The sequence below is a fragment of the Daphnia magna genome, linkage group LG1 (assembly GCF_020631705.1).
Source record: "Daphnia magna isolate NIES linkage group LG1, ASM2063170v1.1, whole genome shotgun sequence".
Taxonomy (NCBI): domain Eukaryota; kingdom Metazoa; phylum Arthropoda; class Branchiopoda; order Diplostraca; family Daphniidae; genus Daphnia; species Daphnia magna.
In genome coordinates, this window is record NC_059182.1 from 4,814,508 (window position 1) to 4,836,025 (window position 21,518).

Genomic DNA, 21,518 nt, shown 5'->3' on the forward strand with positions numbered 1-21,518 from the left:
CATCTCGTGTTTAATTTAGCTGTAGGTTCCTGCATTCCTCTTTCTTTAAAGCCAGGAACTCAGGATAGGTATCTAGTAAAAAATAATTAATAAAAATAAAAATAAAACAAAAAATGCGCTTTTTCAGCGAAAAGTACATGAGCGTACGCGCACCTTCGGTCATACTTCATGCTTTAACGACGACACAGCCTTGAACAACGGTACAACAGTAGGGACCCCCCCTGTCACATCGTGCTTTAACCATCAAGTGCTTAGCAGGCTTAGCCCATAATCAAGCTGTGTACAATAGTAGGCTATGGGTAAACAACAAATGTTGATGTTGGTGAGAGTGTTTCGATAGTAATGAATTTGTCTGGATTACGAAGAATATTACAGCAATAGTGAAACATCCAAGATGACAACTTCATTACATGCAAGTCTTTTCTTTCCTTCTTATGTTTGAAATGTGTCTGAATATTAATAATTGGCATAACTGATAGGAAGCAGTTGAAAAGTTATATTATTTGAGGGACCATTATTATGATTCAACATCATCACAGTCCTCTCAAAATGAAAAATGGGACCTTGTAAAAAAGGAGATGATAATGGTTGTTGAAAAAATAAAATCTCTTGGTCTTACTGATGGTAATGTTTGCTTCTACTGCTCAGATTTATGATTTAACATGAAACTTTTGGTATTTACAAATAGTTGCAGATGTGACATCTACCATTCATCCATCCATCCCACAGTATTTGTTAGGAAGGGCACACAATGTTATGCCAGAATATGATTGTGAAGCTCAAAATTACCTAAGTTCAGCAGTGAAACTTAATCCATCCTATGTCGAAGCTTGGAATGAGTTGGGTGGGTTGGTATTATTATCAATCATTCTGATTCCTTGCAGCAGAAAGACTATTGTGAACACAATTTTTGGAAAAAATTGTCTTCTCTCATTTAATTGAATTTGAATTTTTTTTTTCTAATATTTTCATAGGTGAGTGTTTTTGGAAAGGAGGTGATACAGCATCAGCTAAAAATTGTTTCACATGTGCCCTAGAAAAGGTACATATAGATAGCTACTAGCTAATAATTCTTCAAGCTTTAACATAATTTATCCCTTAAATCCCAAAATGATTCAGTGTCGCAATAAAGTTTCATTGAGAAATTTATCAATTGTTCTGAGACAACTCAAAGTTGCAGATACAGAAGAAAGAAAGAAACTATTGTTTGAAGGTCTAAGTTTGGCCAAAGAGGCTGTACAGTTAGACCCAAGTGATGGGAAAAGCTGGCTCATTCTGGGAAATGCATATTTTTCTGTTGCATTTTACAGCACCCATAGTGGTACATGATAGATGCTATTGCTACATCTTATTTTGTGTTAACAAACAATCCAATTTAAACAGATGGATACATCCATAAAGCACTAGCTGCTTATGCACAATCAGAAAAGTATGAAATGAACAAAAGAAACTTCAACACAGCTGACCTTTGTTTCAACAAAGCCATGGTTTGAAGTTATACACAATTTTTTTGCAGATTAAATATTTTATCACTTCTGCTTTCGTTGAAGGCCTTGTTTCATGACGAAAAGTATCAGGAAGCATTGGAAAATCTAGAACGCTCTCAAAAATTCGAACCTGACTGGGAATTGTCTAGGTTCAAATATGATTCCACATTGAAATTTTTATTGAACATGAAGGAAATGGTGGCTTTGAAAGGAAAGTTGAAGCCAAGAAAATTAAACAGCTTTCTAAAGGTATATTGAACAATTTATTTTTTTACCAATTACTGGGAACCCATAGTAATGTGGTTTTTAAAACAAGCAGAGCATAAATTCTAAGGATTTGGGTCCATACAAAACGAATTCCACTTGTAAACGCGTTTTCCTTCAAGACTTGGTGGTGGGCACCAACAAGAACAAATACATCGTGGTCAAAGTTGTTGCCTCAGTATCTTACGACGGAGGAAGTCCATTGTAATTTGTTTTTATCAAGTATTATTCGTTAAAAGTGTCGAATCTTTGTTCGTTTTTCTTAGGGCCTGCTGTGTTTGCGATAAGCCTGATTTTGCCGCTATTGTCACCATCTATAGGTTATCGCAAGATTATGGCTTAACAATCGGTGATTCTCTTCTGATTCCAGAACCTCAGTTGCAAACTATTCACGTGTCTCTTAAGGGTCAAGTAAGTTGCATTTAATGCAGAGATAAATAGAAATGAGCTGGTAAACGTGACAAAGAATTCAAGAACCGTGTAGTTCCACCAGGCATGGAAGGACTTTGTGTCATCCGTGCAATAAGCAATTCTGATGTCGCAGAAACGGCCAATCTGAATTATTTATTTTTATAGACACGGAGACACAGCCGATTTCTTTATATCTCATATTTGACGCTCTTATTGTCACTTTCTTAAGGGAAGTGGCAACAAGAGGAAGAGGACAAGTAGAATTACAAATTTAAATTATGCATTTTTATTTCTTCTAGGTTATCAATTTTCCTTGTGTTCGAGTTGACTCACCTCAAAACATTCTAGTGAATGGGCACAATTTGCAACCCACACAAATGGCGTCTATGTTTATCAAGTTTTCATCTGCATGAATGCATCTTTCCCATCGCTTTTTTTGTAACTTGTGGTCTCTGAATTATGAATGCTTCATAATATAATTTACATGTGATTTCATGCCAGATTTTAAATGTGTAACATTGCCCATTTTCATTCGACGCGTCTACTTATTTCGAGCTATAAACTGGTATCACCATTCATTGCGTAATTTGCTCAACCCATGTGCTGATTCTTTTGGACGCAGTGTCATCATTGGGATATGTCAGTTACGACGTTACTATACAACGTCTGACATTGGGCGATGCCAAATTCACACCTCAGATCAAAATTTCATTTGGATTCTACGACAAACAAAAAGAAAGACTGGGAAGTCCCGTTGAAAAAGAGTAGCATTAGAATTAGAACTCCGGACGGGTGGATCTTATAACACCCTGTGCCAACGTGATTATAGATGAGACCTCTCGATAGTTTGGCTGGGAGGGCTGAAGCAACCCACAAACTTACATGGTTGCTATTTAGTGGTGTTCACTTTAATAGTAAACGTCAATATTTGTTTTTAAGTAAACAAAAACGTTTGATTTTAAAAAGAAGAGGGTGAAGCATATTTGTTAAAAGTACGTACCTTATGACTTAAACGATGATAGAGTACCAAGCCAAGAGGATTGTTCTGACCTGTCTAGCCATCACTCTACACAACCAACAAAAGCTTAGCGTGTGCCTTATCTCTGTCAGAATGGCCGTAAACAGCACGCTGTTCCCTTCTTTTTTGGACTGTCATAGGGTGTGACTAGAGGGGGCGCTGAAGAAGATGGACATCGATGTTAGCAGAGACACGTCACGAAGAATTTCGGTGAAGGACTTTACCTCTCCAGTCATGTAACTATTCAAAACACTTGTTAAAATAGGGCCTCGTTCTGTCAAGTGATAAACACGTCATCCCTCCCCACACCTTTCCTCGAGATTTTTTATAAGTCATCACTCACCAAATTCAAATGACTCGTCAATACCATTATCCATTTTTTTTAAAACTTAGCTTTTATGAAAGGCACTAAGTGGTGGCAACAGTTGATGGAATAAAGAAAACTTTCTGTGTTTCAATGATAATTCCTTGACACACACTGACGCCATTTTCTTTAGGGTGTACTTACATTACAGGTTTACGTATATATACTATGGAGATTCAAATAAATATCAGTAGCCAGTACCACCTTCATTCGTTCCTTCTTAGTCATTACATAATATCAATAGTTCATCCATGTCGGCTATACGAAAGGTGGTCCTTAAAATAAATTTAAAAAAAAAAGAGTCCGACCATAAAGGAGTGCGAGTAAGATAAAAGTCCCGGATATACACATTACAACGACCACATATATTACATCGGGTGCTCTCGTTTTTCACACCACTTCATCAGGATAAAAGTGTCGGCAGCTAACAGGGTTCAAGTCATTATCGACCATGCACGTGATGTTATAGTCCAATTAAATTGGCACGATGGATAGCCACAAAGAAAACTGTATACGTTGTGTGTCGGAGAGGTTTAAGTGCAACATGAGGATCCATGCGCCAACGTGCCAAAACTAACACCATCCACTGTAGGTGGCAAGGTCTGATGACTCTGATTCATCAAAGGTTACAAGTCAAAGGGATGGTATAGCTGTACAAGAGTTCCATAACAACGCCAGACGTCCAAGTTGTGACAAATACGCGCTGCTAATCAAAGGAATGATGTTAGATCAGCTGAGGTACTGCTGGAAACAACGACGTTCACGACAACGTGTTAAAGAAGAACTCGTTTTTTTTGTTTTGTTTATAATTGGTACTACCACAAGAAAAGTATACTTAACTGACAATATAGACAATAGGAAAAGAGTTTAAGAAGACACTGCCGGATTTGCAACAGGAGTGCTGTTGTTAATTGTGTTAATCCGACCTCATTGCAGCTTGGTGTAGCCTACACGTTTTGCGACATCATAAAAACAGTAGGATTTCATATAAGCACAAGCAAAAAGATGCTCTTGAGTATTTAAATTATTATCACCAGATTAACAGTTTAACCCTTCCAGCAGTAGTATCTACAGATAGGTGATATTACGGCATATCAAATTAAAACCGGAAAACTATAAATGGCTACCGAGTTCTTGAAGGCAGAATTAATTGCATTTCGCAATCGCTAACTGCTATAGGTTGTACATATAGGCTTTGAGTGCTTCACTATACTTATTGCCTTCAATAATTCACTCGCAATGTGGCAGAAAGGCCAGCCGTTAACAAACACAAAACACAACTCACTGGCAATCGATAATTACGTTCGTGTAAATATAGCGCTGATTGGTCAACAATCGTGTACATGGCCAACGTGCGAGCTTTGCTAGAGTGTTGTTACCTAAACAAGTCAAAGTCAGTCTCGATTGATTCATCCGCTCGATTCAAATTGACGTTACATATTTTATTTTGAAGTTAATTATTTCAATAACATACCGTTCTTTTAACTTACGACCGACTCATTTCTTTGAAATGCTCTCAAATATCAAATTTGCTAATGCCCTAATCGTTCACGTTAAAACTCCATAGCAGACGAAATTCAACGCATCATGCGACCAAAAGTGGCAAGCATTTAGAAAAGTTGTAAAAGATGGGGTTGGCAATTTCGGTATGAAAATTCAGTTTCCACACGAAGCCTTTAAGTAAAAAAAAAAACAACAAAGAAACAAAACAAACAACTTTATACTCCTTCTTATGTTGAGAGCACATTACAAAATAATATAAATGAGATCTCTTGCCTATGCTTGGCACTGTTTATTTCAAAAGTTCTGCTGGTATATTGATGTTGGAACGACGACAGTTGGTACGCCAGTCTGACAATAGATTTCCAGGTAAAAATCAAGGAATACGGCGAACGAAAGTAGAAAGTTTTCAACAACTATATACTTTGTAATAAGGCAAACCGAATTTTTCTGCGATTCTATTGCTATACATGAATAAACCGGCTACGGAAAACAACCTCTTTTCGTATATACTGTACTACTTTCGTAAAGTTTCCCTTCCACAGCACTTTCTTCCCATTCCCAAATGTTTGCCCCGCATTGCTGCTGTATAACATATAATGAATTAATCGACGACATGTCCACTTATAAGATATACCGTCCAATTTGAAAAGTTCTATGTTTTTCCTAGCGACGCCATTAGAAACTGGACACTCATATCGTATAAAGAATGTATAGGCCTACATTTTGTGAAATCTCCCAAGGAGTACCACGACCTATACACTATACCCCACACGTAAGAAATCGTTGAGCACATTGCTTTCTTATACAACAACGTATATTCGTAATAAGCAGAACATGATGAAATGGTCAACATAACAGACTGTAAAATATGGCATTTTTCGGACATCATTTGTCTGTTACACGAGTATATATAGCTGTAATGCTAATTACCTATAGGAATACTTATTGTATATAGGGACTCGACTAACAACGAGGAACAGCAGAAGAGGTTCGAACTCGATATCCAAAAGATGGATGACGAAATTCTTTTCCACCATTTGTTATTTTATTTTTTTTTTTAGCGCAACAGTGCAATATAAACAAACAAAAAATGAATTAAAAAAACAAACAAAAAAAAAAACAAAGAAAAAGGAAGGAAAACTGAAACGAGAAACTGAAGGGATGATGAGACTAAACTCTTGAACTTTGAGAATTTTCCCTCCGCAATTCGGACTTGTTCTATCTGGTGATTTTTGCATTTCATGTATCCAATGCGGAGTGTTGTATTTATATATATGTGCGCGGCGTGTTTGCCGTTCACCGAAATTCACACGCCGCCCTCCAGCATATAATCATTCCGGAGCTTAGATATAGTATATATGTATCAATTGGGGAAGCAAGAACTTGTGGAGGATCAGAGAACTGTATAGTACTGTATATGTACAGATTGAATTGAGATAGACATGGATACAACACAGCTATCAAGAGAAGAGCCGAGCAAAGAGAGAAAAGAGGGAGAGAGACGGGAGAAGGCTAGAGACGATCACGAACAGGATAAAAACCGTGAATGTAAAATAGAGCAGATGCATACGATTGTGAATCGAGATGGTATAGAGAGAGGGAGAGAGAGAGAGAGAGTGAACAGATATGATGCATTTCTAAAAGTATATACGCGTGAGATCCAGGGCTAACCACCAAGAACAAATGCCAAAAACAAGGCAGTTTCAAGGAAAAACAAAACAATTTCTGATGAAAAACAAGTGCTGTTTTTTTTGGGGGGTTTACGATGCGCTAGAAGATCTCCTGTAGGGAGCCAGGTAGGCGAACAATTCCATTAGCCATCGATGCCAGCAGCACGCAAATGAGGCTCATCCAGCAGCGCGAACCAAACTGAATCGACAATGGTGACGCACTAGACGCTAACCAGAAAATGAAAATTTAGAGAAATAGAGGTTTACTTGATGTGTTATTCAATTTAAAAAAATATATATACAATCAAAGAGAACAATCTCTACCCCAAAAATTAATGTTCCCCACATTATTGTTGAAAAATGAATGCAAAAAAAACGAAGCCACCTTGCAAGTATGGCAGAATTGCGCCTGCATATATGCGGTTATATCTTGATACATCAACGCCGATAGTCATCTGTTTTTAAGCATCGCTTCGTCTCCTAACTGAATGCTGACCGATATTAGTTATATCTATAAGAGTATGCCATGTCTAATTGTTATCGATTCGCTGTGCCCATTTGTTAGCCGCTAGGGACGCCCTCCGTGACTGCAGACTGGTGTGGCATGTACAGACGGTGTGTATAGTAACGAACTCACGGTCAATCGAACATGTCCTTCTATCGATCCGATGATTCCTTTCTTTCCCGACTTAAATAGGGTAAAATATATTCTTGAAAAAAATCAAAATCAAAACATGTTTCTGGGGCAATTAAAAAAGAAATTAAGAGCATAACGAAAGCTCTGCAAAAAATATAGGGATGTTCAATCGAAATTACACGCAAATAAATGTGTCTATACCGTTCTCGGGTTTTCTTGTACACAGTCGACATTATATAGAAACTATACAGCGCCGTTTATTAGCGTTAATCTTGCGGTTTACTTCGACTGGCATACAAAGAAAGCATCTCCGTACGGTTTCAAGTTATTCAGCAACTTTCCAAATAGGACTAGGTGTGTATATGTACAACATAAATGTCTTTTACTCGTTCTATATATATGGAATTAGGGAATAGTTATGCATATACGCAGGCGGAATTGGACGATAAAAGTGTCAACTGCTTATAAGATCCCCTCTTACATGTACATCTACTTATTAAAAAGCCCCCCTCCCCCCTTTTTGCTAAGTAATTCCTCAACGAATAAACCCCCCAAAAAAAAAAAAACAGAGCTAAGAATATCCCATTGAACTACGGTTTACAGATTAAGAAGAGCTCAGAAAGTTGATGAATTTCAACATATATATGCATGATATGTTAATGTGTACAAGTTCTCGACGTTGAGAGATTAGTCTCAAATCTATATACTCGTATATGAAACGCGCAAATGATAAGACTCACTTGAGCGCACAGTTCTATGCAGCTTAAAATTTCAAAAGTGCGCGCGCTTTTCAAATAGATGGAGTCTAAAACAAACAGAGAATGTTCTCGAGACTCTTTTTCAGTCGTAGGCTATCACTTTTTGAAGACGCTGAAAGCCTAGTTTTTCTATCCGTTCCAAAAAAAAAAAAAAAAAGAAAAAAAAGTACAACTCTCTCAAACGAAGAACAAACAACAGCCCCCAAATGCAACGTTTCTCTGTCCAACCACTTAGTAGACTACAATTATTAAGGCCATCCGGCCGTGTTCGTCCCGAAGTTGAGGCCCACTGTTAATCTCTTTCTCAAATTCGCGAACAGCCATTTTCATTTAAAATCCGATTGTATATAGTCTATTATTGTTTTGCATACGACCGTTATAGTTATATGGCTATAGTGAATCATTTTTAGATCGGTCTCGCATTGGAATATCTTCGCTCTAACAATCAGAACATTTCGAACCATCACAAAACTATACAGGGACCCTGATGTGACGTGCGTGTGAATCTTGACCGTCTCCATCTTGCACATCGCGCTATACGTACTATATGATGCATGTTTATTGTGTGTTTTACCTTCGAAGCGAACTTCTGAGACCATCGACATCGTTTCTATAATCAACGGGTTGTAGAAATGTTCCGGCGAGCTCGTCCTGCCCGCGTTCACCTCGTAGCCGCCCAGCGATGCCGTGCTGGAGGCTGCCGGCGGTGGATTGTTGTTGTTACTGAGGTACTGGTTGTGATGAGAGCTGCTGTCCGACGGTATCGAGTTGACGGAAGCCACACAGCGCAGCGTTAGTTTGCCTTCGTTTTGCAAATGGCTTTCGTGAACTTCGAAAGTTAAGCCGAGCACGGTCGTCTCTAACCCGTCGTCACCGAAAACGGCTTTATATTGCCGAATATAATTGGCATTGGCCTAAACACAATTTTTTTATTTTGTTATAAATAACAACAATCGATTGATTTTAGTGTTAAAAAGGCTGTCGAAATGTTTGTACCTTTCTTTCGTTGATGAACCAGCGGATGTTGGCTGCCGGTTTCGAGGCGGCCGAGGTGCAGTTGACGTCGACTAAATCGCCGGCTCTGTAACTACTCTTTCCCCCTACATTAATGGCGTAATAAAAGCTCATCACAGCAGCACGTCCAGTGCTTTCCGAAAGCCATAAAACTTTTACCTGTGATGGTTGGCCGTTTTTTCGGCAGCACTACCACCTAGTTTAAAAAAGCGGCAATCAAACAATGAAAGATGCTTGGTTTTATGGGATAGATCGTGACCGTCAATAACGAATGCACCTACCTCCATGTGACCGCCACCGCTGACCGAGGAAAAGCTTGGCCCTTCAGCAGATACCTAGAGGTTTGTTTTTTAACGTTTATCTGCATTAAAGCTTCTTTGCAGTGTGCTCATTTTTTATGATGATTTCTTACCTCGCATCTGTAATGGCCGCTGCTAGCCAAACTGACGCGGGACAGGTAAACGCGTTGCCAGTCTGACAAGGTTTTCTGAAACGTCAGAATATTTACAATTGCCCGTTGGTTATGTGATTATAGACAGTAATTTTGATTTTTTGATTTTTAACAAGATTTTTAACTCGATATCATCGTGTTTAACGCATATATAGCAGATAAATAGGTCAATGTCATCGTCAAATAAATCAATCTATACATGCGTTGATTGTACAGACACAAGGTGACATCAAATAGCAAACGGAATGGATGTATTGCATTTAAAATTGATGACACTTGGCTGCTTTGATACGAAATAAAAAGAGGGAAGCGATCCTCTGTATATACTCTGCAACGGCATGTCCGTTACGTGGTAATAATAGTAATAGAATCTGACCTGCCGTTTCCAATTTAAAGCTGATTGTACGGCAAATGTCTCTGGAACACGCACGCATTGAAAAATACCTCTCCCGAGACGTGAATCCATTCGGACCATTACAGATAATTACGTGCCAGTCATGCGGCTCAATTTTGTTGATTTCTATTCAACTATATACGATATTACGACTTTAAACGTATATATAACACCTTTAAATATGCGTCGTCAACACGACTTTCAACCGCATTAATTAGGCAAATTTTATTTTATTTTTTTTCTCGTTTAACACACAAATTAATTAAAAGTCCCACTCCAAAAAAACGGATGACTGTCGTTAGAAAAAAAATAAATTGACTTACGTTGACATTAATGCCGGGCAAATCGTAGACGATCAACTGCGGTGTTTCTCGTGGGACGAACCGGAAGAACTCGACCGATTGCAGCTCGTCGTCTTTGTACCATTTGACGGAATAGAGCCGCTCGTTCTCCATGTCGACGTCGCATAGCAGAGCCGCTCCTTCTCCCGCTTGAATCACGCTGGGTACAGATACCTGCAGCAACTGGATCCCTTCCGTTCCAGCTTTAATTTTTTATTTTTTTTCGTAAATAAAGAAAAAAAAATTATATTTTCTTACTAGAAGAATGTCATCAGCAAAATCGAGCAGTTAATGGCGTTGCGCAGCTATTAAAACGCGCAATAAGAACGAACGAAGATAACCTACTCCATCAGCATGATTTGTGCGTATAATGACCGTGGAATGGCCCTTCAACAGTCGGAGGAATGAAGCTTTTCATTCTTTGCTGTATCCCCCCGTTCTATGTTTTTGTATAAGCATACATATATTGCATGTTTCATCAGGCTAATTCGCAAGACAAGTAGAACAGCGCCCCGGCATTCATATTATCGGTGCGTCCAGCACGCACGACGTTGCACGCTCACTGCCGCGTCCACCCCAATTTTTCATCCACACACAAATAACAAACAGAGAGGGAAAAAAAAAACTGGGTCCTTGATTTTTGCTTCTCTATATATATATATACACTAGCGACTTTTGAAAGCCCCCCCCCCTACTCCCCACTCTCCGTGCTTGTCGAGCAACTCTGTATAGCCTTCCTCCCTTCTTTTTCTTTTTCTTTTTTTTTTATATTTTGCTCTGTGTCCCTTTCACCCTCCGTTGCAGCAGACACACCCATCTTACCTTTCTACTTCGTGTCGTCCACTCTCTCTTGTCAGCTGACAAGTTTCTGAAATCGATACACGATACAGAGGAGCGAAACAAGTTATGAGACCGAAAGTTTACAGGGCGCCGAAAATCCTGCGACGCTATGTACATCTATAGCGTGGAATAGCGACACGGCGCACTTCCATCCAGCTGTGCCGTACACGTACATCGTCTGTATATATACGTATGCGTGTACTATAGGTGGAAGAATAAGAAGAAAAATGCTGAAAATTGCGCATTCTTTTTCACCTGAGGAGATTTCTGGCAGTTTTTCTTCCCCTCCCTCCCTCCCTTAATTCTTTGTATAGTTATGCATCGTTGTGTAAAAAGTTCATTTTTATTTTTGTTCACAAAAATAAAAAAAAAAAGAAAAGAAAAAGTTAAGTCGTTGGTATCTTTGTCGCGGCATTCGAACGCCCTATCCCGACGGATTAGTCATTGGCGTGTTGGAGCGCGATGCGGGGGTTCCTGACGAGCGGAATCAAATAATAGCTACTCCATATATGCCACTCATTCAAAAAAGATAACTCGGAACACTCTTCATGTAGTGCTTTCTTTCTTGATGTGTGTGTTTTGTTTTTGTTTTTTTTTTTTTTTCTTTTTTGGTTTTGGTTGGGGTGTGTGCCTCTTCCACGTTGCGTGACGTCACATTGCCATCGCATTCGGGGGCCCCCTTTTTTTTTTTGTACGTTTAAAAAACAAAACAAAAAAACAAGAGGAGATTAAAGAAATATTTCACGTCAGTTTTGTTCCGGTGTTGGGACGCCATCAGATGGCGTAGCGAATCATTTGATTCAGCTTTTTATATACAGCACACACACACAGAGACACAAAGTTCATTTGGAGGAAACAATTCAATCTATTAAGGTTGAAAGCCCCATGTATTATAGTTCAGCGATACTCTGACGCTGATTAGAGGTGTAAGATGATTAAAATGTTTGCCGGAATAGTAGTAGTTAATTATTTAGTGAGTATCCTGACAGAGATCGACAATAACGGATATCTGAGCGGTAAAAGCCTCTCTTCTCCCTTGAAGGGTGAGTAACACCTATCCGGAATATACTGCGGTCGTTAGCAAAGAGATAACAAAAAACAAAAACAAAAAAGCGAATGAGAGTAAATCAGCTATTGATCTGCTGGGTAATAAACCACAAGGCCGGCATCAGAAATTAGCGCACTCCCATCTATACGACGTAATTCTCATCCCGCAAACAAACAAAAAAAACACCGAGATCGGCCAAAATGGATCAACAATTGTAGACGTTAAAGACTATAATGTCCTAATTCCAGTAGAGTGTTCCACTTAATCATCCATTTCCCGAACAAATGGTGAAAATGGATTTCTAACTGTTTTGGATTTCTTCATTTTTCTTTTTCCTGAACGCACCTTTTGACTCTGCTGGAAATGACGTTTATATAGATATATATACTATCCGTTTAGTAGACACGTCTGCATTCCAAATGTCAAAAACAATTTACGTTGTACCTGTGAGATGCACAAATCCGAGAGAAACGCTAACCTCGTTTAGTTATTCCTGCGATTGTTCGTCGACTAGACTACGGTACAACAATTTGTCGTGATGCGACGCAAGTTCTAAGCTTTCCCAAGACTTGAGGCTTTTAAATGGCCCGTCCTTCAACAACAACAACAACAAAATCGTTTCAAATACTCAACTGTTAAAGAGGCCTCTCGACTGCCGGAGCGGCAGCCAACCGTAAACGGAGGATTTCATAATTTTTTTGTTTTTACTTGTTTGACTTGTCGAACTTTGTTCGCGTAAGCTTTGCAGCTATAAGCATTTGTCCTCTCTTTTCGGCTGCTAAAATTTATCAAAAACAAATCAGGAAATAAACTTTGCAAATGGGATTTTCCGTCTGATTAACTTGGGAACCGATCATTTTTTAGAAGCCCACGCGTTCATTATATAGATAAAATAAAAACTCACTCAGTTTTTCTAACTTGGTATATGCGATTAGCTATAAATGTTGTATGACTTACGAGCGAGGCGGAATATAACGAGCAGAGCCGTAACCCACTGGATAAATCGCAAGTTCACGATCATCGCCGGCACTCGGTTGTAGACGCGCACATCCATTGAGGCAAAACGTGTTACGGAAACAGGTTGCTTCGCTTGATCATCTATCGGTTCTCCCGCAACAATTTTCTTTTCCGAAACTTTGAAACACAACAGCCTTTATTGATGTGAAAGCGGACAAGCGTTATTGCTACACGGCGGATGCGTAGGCTTTGAAAAGGCCGAAATAGTGCCGTTCAAATCGCCTTATTCTCGCTGCTCCACAGTGATGACGTGCACATTAGTAATTAAATCAGTTCGTGACACCTGAGAATGAACTAAAACGAAAAAAAAAAAAAATAATGGTTTTTAACACATGACTCGATATTGGTGTGTGAAACTGCTCCTTTTTTTTTTAAAGTAGAAAAAAAAAACACTGAACTGTTAAAAGATTTGATCGTCGGCAGTTGAACGTGTAACAATGTAGCCACCCGTTTGTGACGTGAGTGGGTTAAGGTGTGAAAGAGAGACACACGCGACCACGGTATAGTATAAGCTAAGGGGGATCTAGTTGGTGGAAGACAGTCGCAAGCAGCCAAGGAGAGCGTCAGCGTCTGCGCTGCAGTTTGGATTGTTTCTTTCGACCTGTGTGCCCGCCAATTTCTACTTGCTGTCGAGGCTACAAACAGCCATTCCCATGCAGGATCCAGTTAAACGATGTCTGTCTTCATAATCCTGGACAATCAGAAAATAGTCAGTACACTCACCTTTTTAATAATGAAGATGGAGTTTGTTTGTTTTTTTCTCTTGTTCTTGAGCTTCGATAAAATTCACAACACATCAGAGAAATTGACTCAAATAAATTGATTAGGAAAAAAAACAAAAATTACATTTTACCTTTTTATTTTAAGCGCAATATCTCACAGTCTGCATTTCGATAAATTCGCTGTCGCGATGGCAGTTGTTCTCACGGTAGATCCTAAGAACAAATCACGATAACAAATATTTATGAGGAATCGTCCAATTTGACAACTTTTGATAAAAGCCATTGCAACACGATCGGCAAACAGCTGCTCAATCCAGACCGAACGCGACATATTCCATTTATTTATTACTTCTTAGATTATTATTATTATTTTTTTCCTTTCCCCACATCGATCTCATCTATAATTGTACGTTTAAAAAAAAATCTCCCTTTGCTATTATTTTGGCACTGGAGAAGAACGTTAAAAATCATCTGCTTTTGACGAGTGCCAAACACTTAAACCCAAACATCCTTCAATAATACAACCTAATGGCTTACGAAATAGTCTTATATACCACCGCCCATTTCAGCCTTATGGCTATTGCCGATCGTAAACAAAACAAAAAAACTATCAAGTTCACTCGAAAACAAGCTTATGGAGATATCACGTACATCGTCGAGAAAGGCTCTCACCTTTTCACAAGCAACGCGTGGCTTATTCCCCCCCACCATTTCCCCGTTGACAATGCCATAATGCATGCGTCAACCAATACCTAACATGGGCTATATGAATTCAATCAAAATTGTCACGAAAGGAAACGCCCTAACCTAGTATGCATATATACGTATCTACGGCAACGCAAATACGTATCCAACAGACTCGTTCGATCGGCTGTCGATTTTGTTTTCCAACTGTCAAAAGGGGGGAGACCGCAAAATCTGGAGTCATGGCAGATCCATACAAAAGTACATCATTCTTTTCACGAATTTTGAGGAAGAAAATGGTATTCGTTGGGCGTGGATTAACCTGCTGCTTGTTAGCACAAGTCAACCTATGTCTTGTTCAGCAACCTGGATTATAGGTATTCTGAATCTATCTGCTTTCGCACTGCGTATATTTACACATACGCAAGCCCAGGTAACGAGGGATGACAGAGGAACTTTCGGGTACAGTCATAAGGTTGTCTTTGTGAGTTTCTCAACAAAGTCGTGTATAGTGGCCCGATGGATGTGAAGTGGCTATACACGAAAATAAAAAGGAGCTCGAAAATACGACCAGGGCCACAGCGATTTCCATAGGAGCACATCAGGTTGATACGTTTGCATTTGCAATTCAAATGAGATACCTCTTGAATTCTTGAACTCGTTCATCTTCGATCTGATTTCATCGATTTCGAGTCGTGTTGGTTGTCATGTGCCCATGTCAGCTGATCGATCCTTTTGTTTCGCAATGCGTTGCTCTCTCTCTTTGGAAGGTAAATCAATTGGTCATAAAGTTGTCCAGAGGTCCCCCCCTCTCCCCTCACGTTGATCTCTTATTACGGGAATAGAAATATGCATTTTTATTGAGCTAAGCTCTACATGTTCCGAATCGTCCAGTCGAATCTCAGCCCGTTAGACACGTAAAGGCTTTCAGCGATAAACCAATTAAATTTGCGGTTCTAAACTGAGGCTTAGTCAGACACTTAGACTATACTCATTCTGTCATTTTTAACAATGTTTCTTTACATAATTAAATAAGCTTTTAAATTATTCTTATGGCTTATAGGCCTATTACGGTAATGTCTCTTGCATTGCAACGCGGTTCATTATCTCGAAATTTGACAACAATGACAGTGTATAATAGGTAAGATGTTGTCTTGTAGTTGCGCCCTGTTACTTCAATAGATTTGACGATGATGATATGCATAACTATGCAGGGACAACTATACCGTTGGCTGGAAGGTGCGCGGAACTTTGTCACAGCGCACCACTTCAAAAGGGTGCGAGTGACTTCTTTCAAAACACTTAAAACAAAGAACAAAACCGACCCTTTATGTTTCTCTAAAATCATAAACGTCTCGAGTTGGTTGCATCGCATCGTTCGGGACCATTTTTGGCTATTGAATTCATGTCGTTTAATAAATATACATTTTCAAAGAGCAACGATCTCAGTAGTGCAGAGTTTGTAACTAATGAAATCGTGTAGCACATTGTACAGCCTCGTATACAGTTTCGTGTGCGTTGCACTTTAAAGAAGAGCGAACGGGAAATGATTAAAATCAAAGGCACACCATAAGGTTTCCAAACGGCCGAGTCCTCTTTGTTTTCATTATGGTCGAGTGTCTTCTTTTCGTCCACAGGTAGAAGCAACGAAAATGAACTGGACTGTACTATATCGATGGTGTGTTTTTGTTTAAGCCTTGTCCTTTTGAGCTCTTCCTGGGCAGGCGGGACACACCGACTCTTTCCTTTGCCCAGCGCTGTTTTGGCCTTGATCCGTACAAGCCGACGGCAATTGTCTCATCACCTTTCATTAAGGTATACAAAATGATGTCCGCACTGGTATTACGCGCTCTTTCCGTTTGAACTATTACCTTTGGCTCCTCACGAAATTTTCGTGTCTTTCTTTAAAAAATGTTTACTGACCTCCACCCGTATACGCGATTTAGCCATCACCTGTTGTCCGACGACTGCGCGTAGCTTGATTTCTTTCCAATGATATACACGCTAAATTATCAGGAAATATCGTACACGTTTAGTTGAACAAGCACAAAGAGGTGGAAAATTCAAACCGCTTTCTGCTTAAACGCGGAGATGGTTTGATGACGTTCGTTCGAAAGTTAGTTGACACAGGCGAACGTATGAGAAGAGACATGACCCCGATTGCTCCTTAATCGTGATCTAGGGTGCTCACACGTCTGTGTATTAGAAATTACTTCATACAGCATCGGGCCGAACCACACGGGCTATCCATCGATGTCGACGAACGGAGGACACAGCATGATTGTTTCCCCTCTCACTGGCAATGAGTCTCGGCTACTCTTGATCGCCAGACTTGCAGCGTTCCAGGACAAAAGACGACACCTTGGGGATTCAGCACATCGAGAGAAAGAGAGAGAGAGAGAAATACAAGTTCCTACTCAAGTATATGTCTATCCATCTATATAATACATAGCACAGCAATATAATGTCTAACTCATATACCGCGACGAAACGTGAGGGACTATATACAGGGCCTACTAATTATCTTATGTACGAAACCCACAGGATTCGTGATCTGTTAGGACAACGAGCATTCTTCTTTCTCTTTTATACACTTTTATTCTCCTTAAAGACAGCAGCAAAGCGTCGGCTAACAAATGGATCGATAGTATAGGCCACTTTACAAGTCCGCCAGTAATCTTGTCAATACCAATAGAAAAAAAAAAAATGAAACGAGCGAGCAAAGAATGGACTTTATGTGGCCCGACTGCTTTTATTTAAACATTGACGCATAAATCTAAGAAGCGAATTTCGGTGCTCGGCATAAAAAAAAGGACAGATACCAACCGCTTATTACGTGGCATATTTTTTTCAATTGAAAAGCAACCAAGCGTAAGGATGCTTGTTCATGGTTGCAATACCCCCCATTTTTTTGTTGTCGGACCCGCGTGTGTGTGTTGGCCGATGACATACTGTCGGAACTCAAGAGACCATATAGCCCTGACGCCGTCACCAGCCTCAGACAAAAAGCTGCTGGTGCTGGCGGTATTCCCGCTGTTCCCTCTGATTTCCCAATAGTCGTCGATCATTCTTCTCCCACTGCACGTCCTTTTTGAGGTCTATACTGCCATTCAAGTGCACCAGTGGTCTTTTTCTCTCTCTCTCTGTCTCCCTCTCTCTCTTTCTTGTATGAATAAATCGCCCCCTTGGCCATCCGACCGATGAATACCCATCTCAACTGAAGCGTGATTGGAACAACAAACATATATTTATATTGGCCCTTTATATCACTAGTTCTAACCTTTATATATTTGCCACACGACGCGTTTAATCACTCCGTATTGGCCCCCTTTCCCCCTCGCCAGTCTGATTTAATTTGCGGGCCAGTACGGTCCCGGCCTTTGGCAGCACGCATTGTTCCAGCACTAACCCAATCTTGGCTTATATTCTTTCGGTGTAGAGCCCAGCAGCGTGGCCCCCCTTTGAAATAAGAAAACTGATGAACACTTGCCCCATTTTTCTTTTCTCTCTTTTGGTTTGAACTTGTATGTTGAGTAAATTGAATTACAGTTCAGAACCATCTTGGTCACGGCATCAAGTGGTCACTCGTCTGAAAAAAGAGCAAAGCAAGATAGAAAATATATGAGGAAGACGGGCGAGTAGCAGCCCGGCAGCCAGCGAGAAACATTCCAAAGCAGCGATAAGACATTGATAAGTTTAGCATCGAAGTGAGAAAATGAGACAGAGCAACCACTCGAACACGTCCGATTTCTTTGGCTTTTTTTTCTTTTTCTCTCCTCAGCATCCCTCGGCTGGCTGGATGCCCTTCACTTTCTGCAACTATCGATTGATGCTATCTAGTCGGCTGGTGGCTGAAAAACCTTTTTTTTTTTTTTCTTTTTTATCCATTAACTTTGCTCAAGTGACCTCACATAAGAGCCTCAAAAATCCTCATTTAAGTCAAACGGCTACAGTCATCAAAAAACGTACGCAGCGCAAGTGACATTTGTTACTTTTAGTTGGGGCTGTGACTAGATTGCTAAATCGAGTCCATTCAGCAAGACATTTTGCTGTTAATCATCATTAAACCAATCATCGTCATGGCTTGGGCTTACTGGCTATAGTTTGCCCCCCATTTATCATTAATCTGTCATAACTTTTTTAACGATGTTTTGACATTTTTTCCTGTTGGACTGGAGAGAAACACGGAACACACCGTTATGCAATGCGTTGCTAATCGCAATCGGTATACTTAACGAATATAGGCATTATTATTCAAAATCAACAAGCTAAAGGGGGAAAAAAGGGGCAATTTTTTGTATATTATGCATACGGCAGTATGCACTCTTTGCAGAAAATAAACTCTAGACGGTAATAGCTGCTGATAGCCTAACACGAATCGAATGAAACAAACCGAATGACTATGGCCGAATGGTAACAGTAAAAGGAGACACTGTAACTACTGAAGGAGAAAAAGGAAGGCGAGGTGTTGGGTGTGTGTGTGTGTGTGTCTAAAGACGAGCGTCGAGGAAAGTAGGGTTTCATGTTAGGGATCGGAAAAAACGGACATCGATCTTCATGTAAGCCCCATACTCTCATTCTCTTTTGAGTTTTTCCGGTGCATCTAAACAGAAGAGAGGCACAATACTTTTCACTGGCTATGCAGCAATGCGTTAGTGGCTGCTTTAAGCTAAACTGACTCTTCGCATCCCCAGGGCAATAAACTCTCGAGGTAGGCGGGCGTCGTGATGTTTCCGAATTTCAAGTTTCTCATTCTAAACAATTGGTTATGTATTGTTTAAAAAAAAACTAGGAATTGTTTGCCTACCAAAGTCACCTGGTTGAATACGTAACTTTCTCATTTCCTAAAATGAAACCTCTTCAAGATATTCGTTTGAAACATAAATAATAAAAAAAAAGGCGATTTTCATTTTAGTGCGCTCCTCTGCTGTATATGTCTGAAAAACACTAGATGTTCTCCAACCTTTCAGCCACAAGCAACAACGACTGATAAGAAGATGGACGACTTTCAACTTCTTTTCAATTTTAGTACGGCTTCTCATACTTAACCCCGTATTTCATACTGTTCTTCTTGATCGGGATTTACAAGCAAGGCGTTTCTGGCTATCAAATAAGCTACGCGTAAACAAATGCTGACTACCTCACAATTATCTTTTGTGCGTTAAACAGCTATCGTCAAGAAACTAATAAAGAGTTTGTAAAACACTCTTTTGTGTGTGACCTGCTATACGACGCGCCAGTTTCTTATAAGAAAAACTTGATACGGACAACGGGGCCCTCCTTAACTCTACATTAATGTTGCTTGCCAGTTTAGCCAGGTATAGCTCTGGAAGAATGTCCACAAGCGTTTCTATTGTGCACAAACCGTTGCAACCCTTTCGCATGCAACAATATTGCGACTTGGTTAGCGCAAGAAAGTAAACCACGTGATTTCGTTAGAGCCTGCTGATAACAAATTTTAGTTTTCTAGCCCATAATTTTTCTCTACACTCCACAAATCACAGTATTCCATATTAATAGGCACGATAGTTGAAAAAGTATTGAATTCATAACGAAACTTCAGTATGATTTAATGATAATGATGCAGTATGTGATTTAAAGGTAGTATACGCTGTCGTTACAACAAATTAATTAGTCAATAAATGTTTTTAGCTTTATAGTGTTGTGCAAATCCTGACAATATAACAAAATAATTCATTTTGCTTGCAAGATGGGAAAAATTTTCAAATTACACTTTATAGCCCAATGTATACCAGTTAACTTTGCTAAATCGGCTGACTAAAAAGGCGTGGAATGGCAAGACTAGTTCAATACCATATCTTTAATGCAACACATACAATCTTTGCACCAAACCCAGTACCATAAACCAAATCAGAAATCAAACCAAAAATACAAGTGTTGAATAAGTTTGATTTGAATGGATGTTAATCTTCAAACATCATAAGAACAGTATCAAGGTTGTTGCATTGGTAGTCAAGTAGCCTCTTGTTTGTTCCCCATTTAATTAATGTTGGGATACATGTTAGTTTGATTTTGCTGTCAAGTCTAAAAACACAGTTAGGATCCTTCCAACTAAAAAGAAACTATGGTTATTCAAAAGGTTATCAATTTCTCAGAAATAATATTACTTACAAGGATCTATCACCAACACCAACATATATGAAAGTTGCATCTTCTGGGGCACTTTCTAAAGCTTTCTCTATTACGGGCTCAGCTTTAATAATAAAAGTAGTTGTAGCGAGAATTTGCATGACACAACAGTATTCAACTTACCTTCAACACAATCAGGACACCAGCTCTGACCTACAAATACCAGGAAAACTAAAATAAAATTTTCCAATTTACTAGAATAAAGCAGCATTAAATTACCTGTTGTATCTTTGGAACCTGAAAACAGAATAAAAACTTCCCCATTTGGGTTCTTGTTTTCAACCTCATTGACAACAGTTTGGAATTGGTCAAAACCTTCAGCTTTCAGTTTCTGGACCATTATTAGAATTGAAGAGAAAACGACGTTTGATAAAAGGAGCAATCTCTAAGCTTTACAAAAACTTCATCGAATCAGTCATGCAGAGTAACTGTCATCTGTCAAACTAAGGACTCGTCCCCGGTTCCCGAAAACCCGGGTTACCCACGGATCGACGCCAAAAATAGAAAAATAGTCGCTCATGGGCGATCCGGGTAGCCTATTTGTCAAGATGGGTAGACAGGGCCAGTTTTATGGGTAAGCCGGGTATACACACCGCCATCTTGAAAATGGTGGCTTGGAAGGCGCCAAGTTTTAAAAAGAGGGAGTAGTAAGACATTTTTTTTCCTGGTGAATGAGTGCCATCTTGTGGCGGAGATTGCTAAATTTTCAGGATAAAACCCCCGGGTAATCGAGGCTAACCGGATA

At 39.5% G+C, this 21,518-nt stretch overlaps 3 protein-coding genes across 5 annotated transcripts; 1 reads left to right on the forward strand and 2 right to left on the reverse strand.

Annotated features, from left to right (window-relative positions):
- The first annotated feature begins 130 nt into the window (after window positions 1–130).
- Window positions 131–2,664, forward strand: LOC116930127 (tetratricopeptide repeat protein 5). Of its 2 annotated transcripts, none has more exons than XM_032937498.2 (10): window positions 131–412; window positions 480–624; window positions 689–844; window positions 975–1,042; window positions 1,120–1,321; window positions 1,384–1,487; window positions 1,551–1,736; window positions 1,807–1,955; window positions 2,018–2,162; window positions 2,462–2,664. In XM_032937498.2, exons 1-10 carry the CDS (start codon window positions 395–397, stop codon window positions 2,573–2,575), a joined length of 1,287 nt encoding a protein of 428 aa, XP_032793389.2. In that variant the 5' UTR covers window positions 131–394; the 3' UTR covers window positions 2,576–2,664. The 2 variants fall into 2 exon arrangements, with proteins under 2 accessions (XP_032793389.2, XP_032793391.2); XM_032937500.2 differs by having other exon boundaries at window positions 134–412; window positions 695–844.
- Window positions 2,665–6,539: 3,875 nt separating this feature from the next.
- On the reverse strand, window positions 6,540–14,550 carry LOC123466394. Its single transcript, XM_045168373.1, has 10 exons — window positions 14,071–14,550; window positions 13,616–13,908; window positions 13,158–13,511; window positions 10,295–10,515; window positions 9,539–9,613; window positions 9,408–9,461; window positions 9,286–9,322; window positions 9,109–9,212; window positions 8,687–9,026; window positions 6,540–6,945 (listed from the first exon to the last, which is right to left on the reverse strand). Exons 3-10 carry the CDS (start codon window positions 13,252–13,254, stop codon window positions 6,818–6,820), a joined length of 1,056 nt encoding a protein of 351 aa, XP_045024308.1. The 5' UTR covers window positions 13,255–13,511; window positions 13,616–13,908; window positions 14,071–14,550; the 3' UTR covers window positions 6,540–6,817.
- A 5,875-nt stretch (window positions 14,551–20,425) lies between these two features.
- On the reverse strand, window positions 20,426–21,246 carry LOC123469409 (thioredoxin domain-containing protein 17-like). 2 transcript variants are annotated; one of them, XM_045168374.1, is made up of 4 exons: window positions 20,993–21,246; window positions 20,897–20,944; window positions 20,756–20,837; window positions 20,426–20,695 (listed from the first exon to the last, which is right to left on the reverse strand). In XM_045168374.1, the coding sequence occupies exons 1-4, from the start codon at window positions 21,111–21,113 to the stop codon at window positions 20,548–20,550; spliced, it is 399 nt and encodes a 132-aa protein (XP_045024309.1). In that variant the 5' UTR covers window positions 21,114–21,246; the 3' UTR covers window positions 20,426–20,547. The 2 variants fall into 2 exon arrangements, with proteins under 2 accessions (XP_045024309.1, XP_045024310.1); XM_045168375.1 differs by having other exon boundaries at window positions 20,897–20,926; window positions 20,993–21,240.
- Window positions 21,247–21,518: the final 272 nt, after the last annotated feature.

Excerpts from the sequence above, each read along its gene's own strand:
- LOC116930127 (XM_032937498.2), top strand. Across the intron at positions 1,737-1,806 it reads AATTAAACAGCTTTCTAAAG|AGCATAAATTCTAAGGATTT; the intron begins GTATATTGAACA and ends TAAAACAAGCAG. Across the intron at positions 1,956-2,017 it reads TACGACGGAGGAAGTCCATT|GGCCTGCTGTGTTTGCGATA; the intron begins GTAATTTGTTTT and ends CGTTTTTCTTAG.
- LOC123469409 (XM_045168374.1), bottom strand. The coding sequence starts at position 21,113 with ATGGTCCAGAAACTGAAAGCTGAAGGTTTTGACCAATTCCAAACTGTT. Across the intron at positions 20,945-20,992 it reads AGGTTCCAAAGATACAACAG|TTTTCCTGGTATTTGTAGGT; the intron begins GTAATTTAATGC and ends ATTTTATTTTAG. Across the intron at positions 20,696-20,755 it reads GGTGTTGGTGATAGATCCTT|TTGGAAGGATCCTAACTGTG; the intron begins GTAAGTAATATT and ends GTTTCTTTTTAG.
- LOC123466394 (XM_045168373.1), bottom strand. The coding sequence starts at position 13,254 with ATGGATGTGCGCGTCTACAACCGAGTGCCGGCGATGATCGTGAACTTG. Across the intron at positions 9,462-9,538 it reads GCGGCCATTACAGATGCGAG|GTATCTGCTGAAGGGCCAAG; the intron begins GTAAGAAATCAT and ends ACAAACCTCTAG. Across the intron at positions 9,323-9,407 it reads GCGGTGGCGGTCACATGGAG|GTGGTAGTGCTGCCGAAAAA; the intron begins GTAGGTGCATTC and ends TTTTTAAACTAG.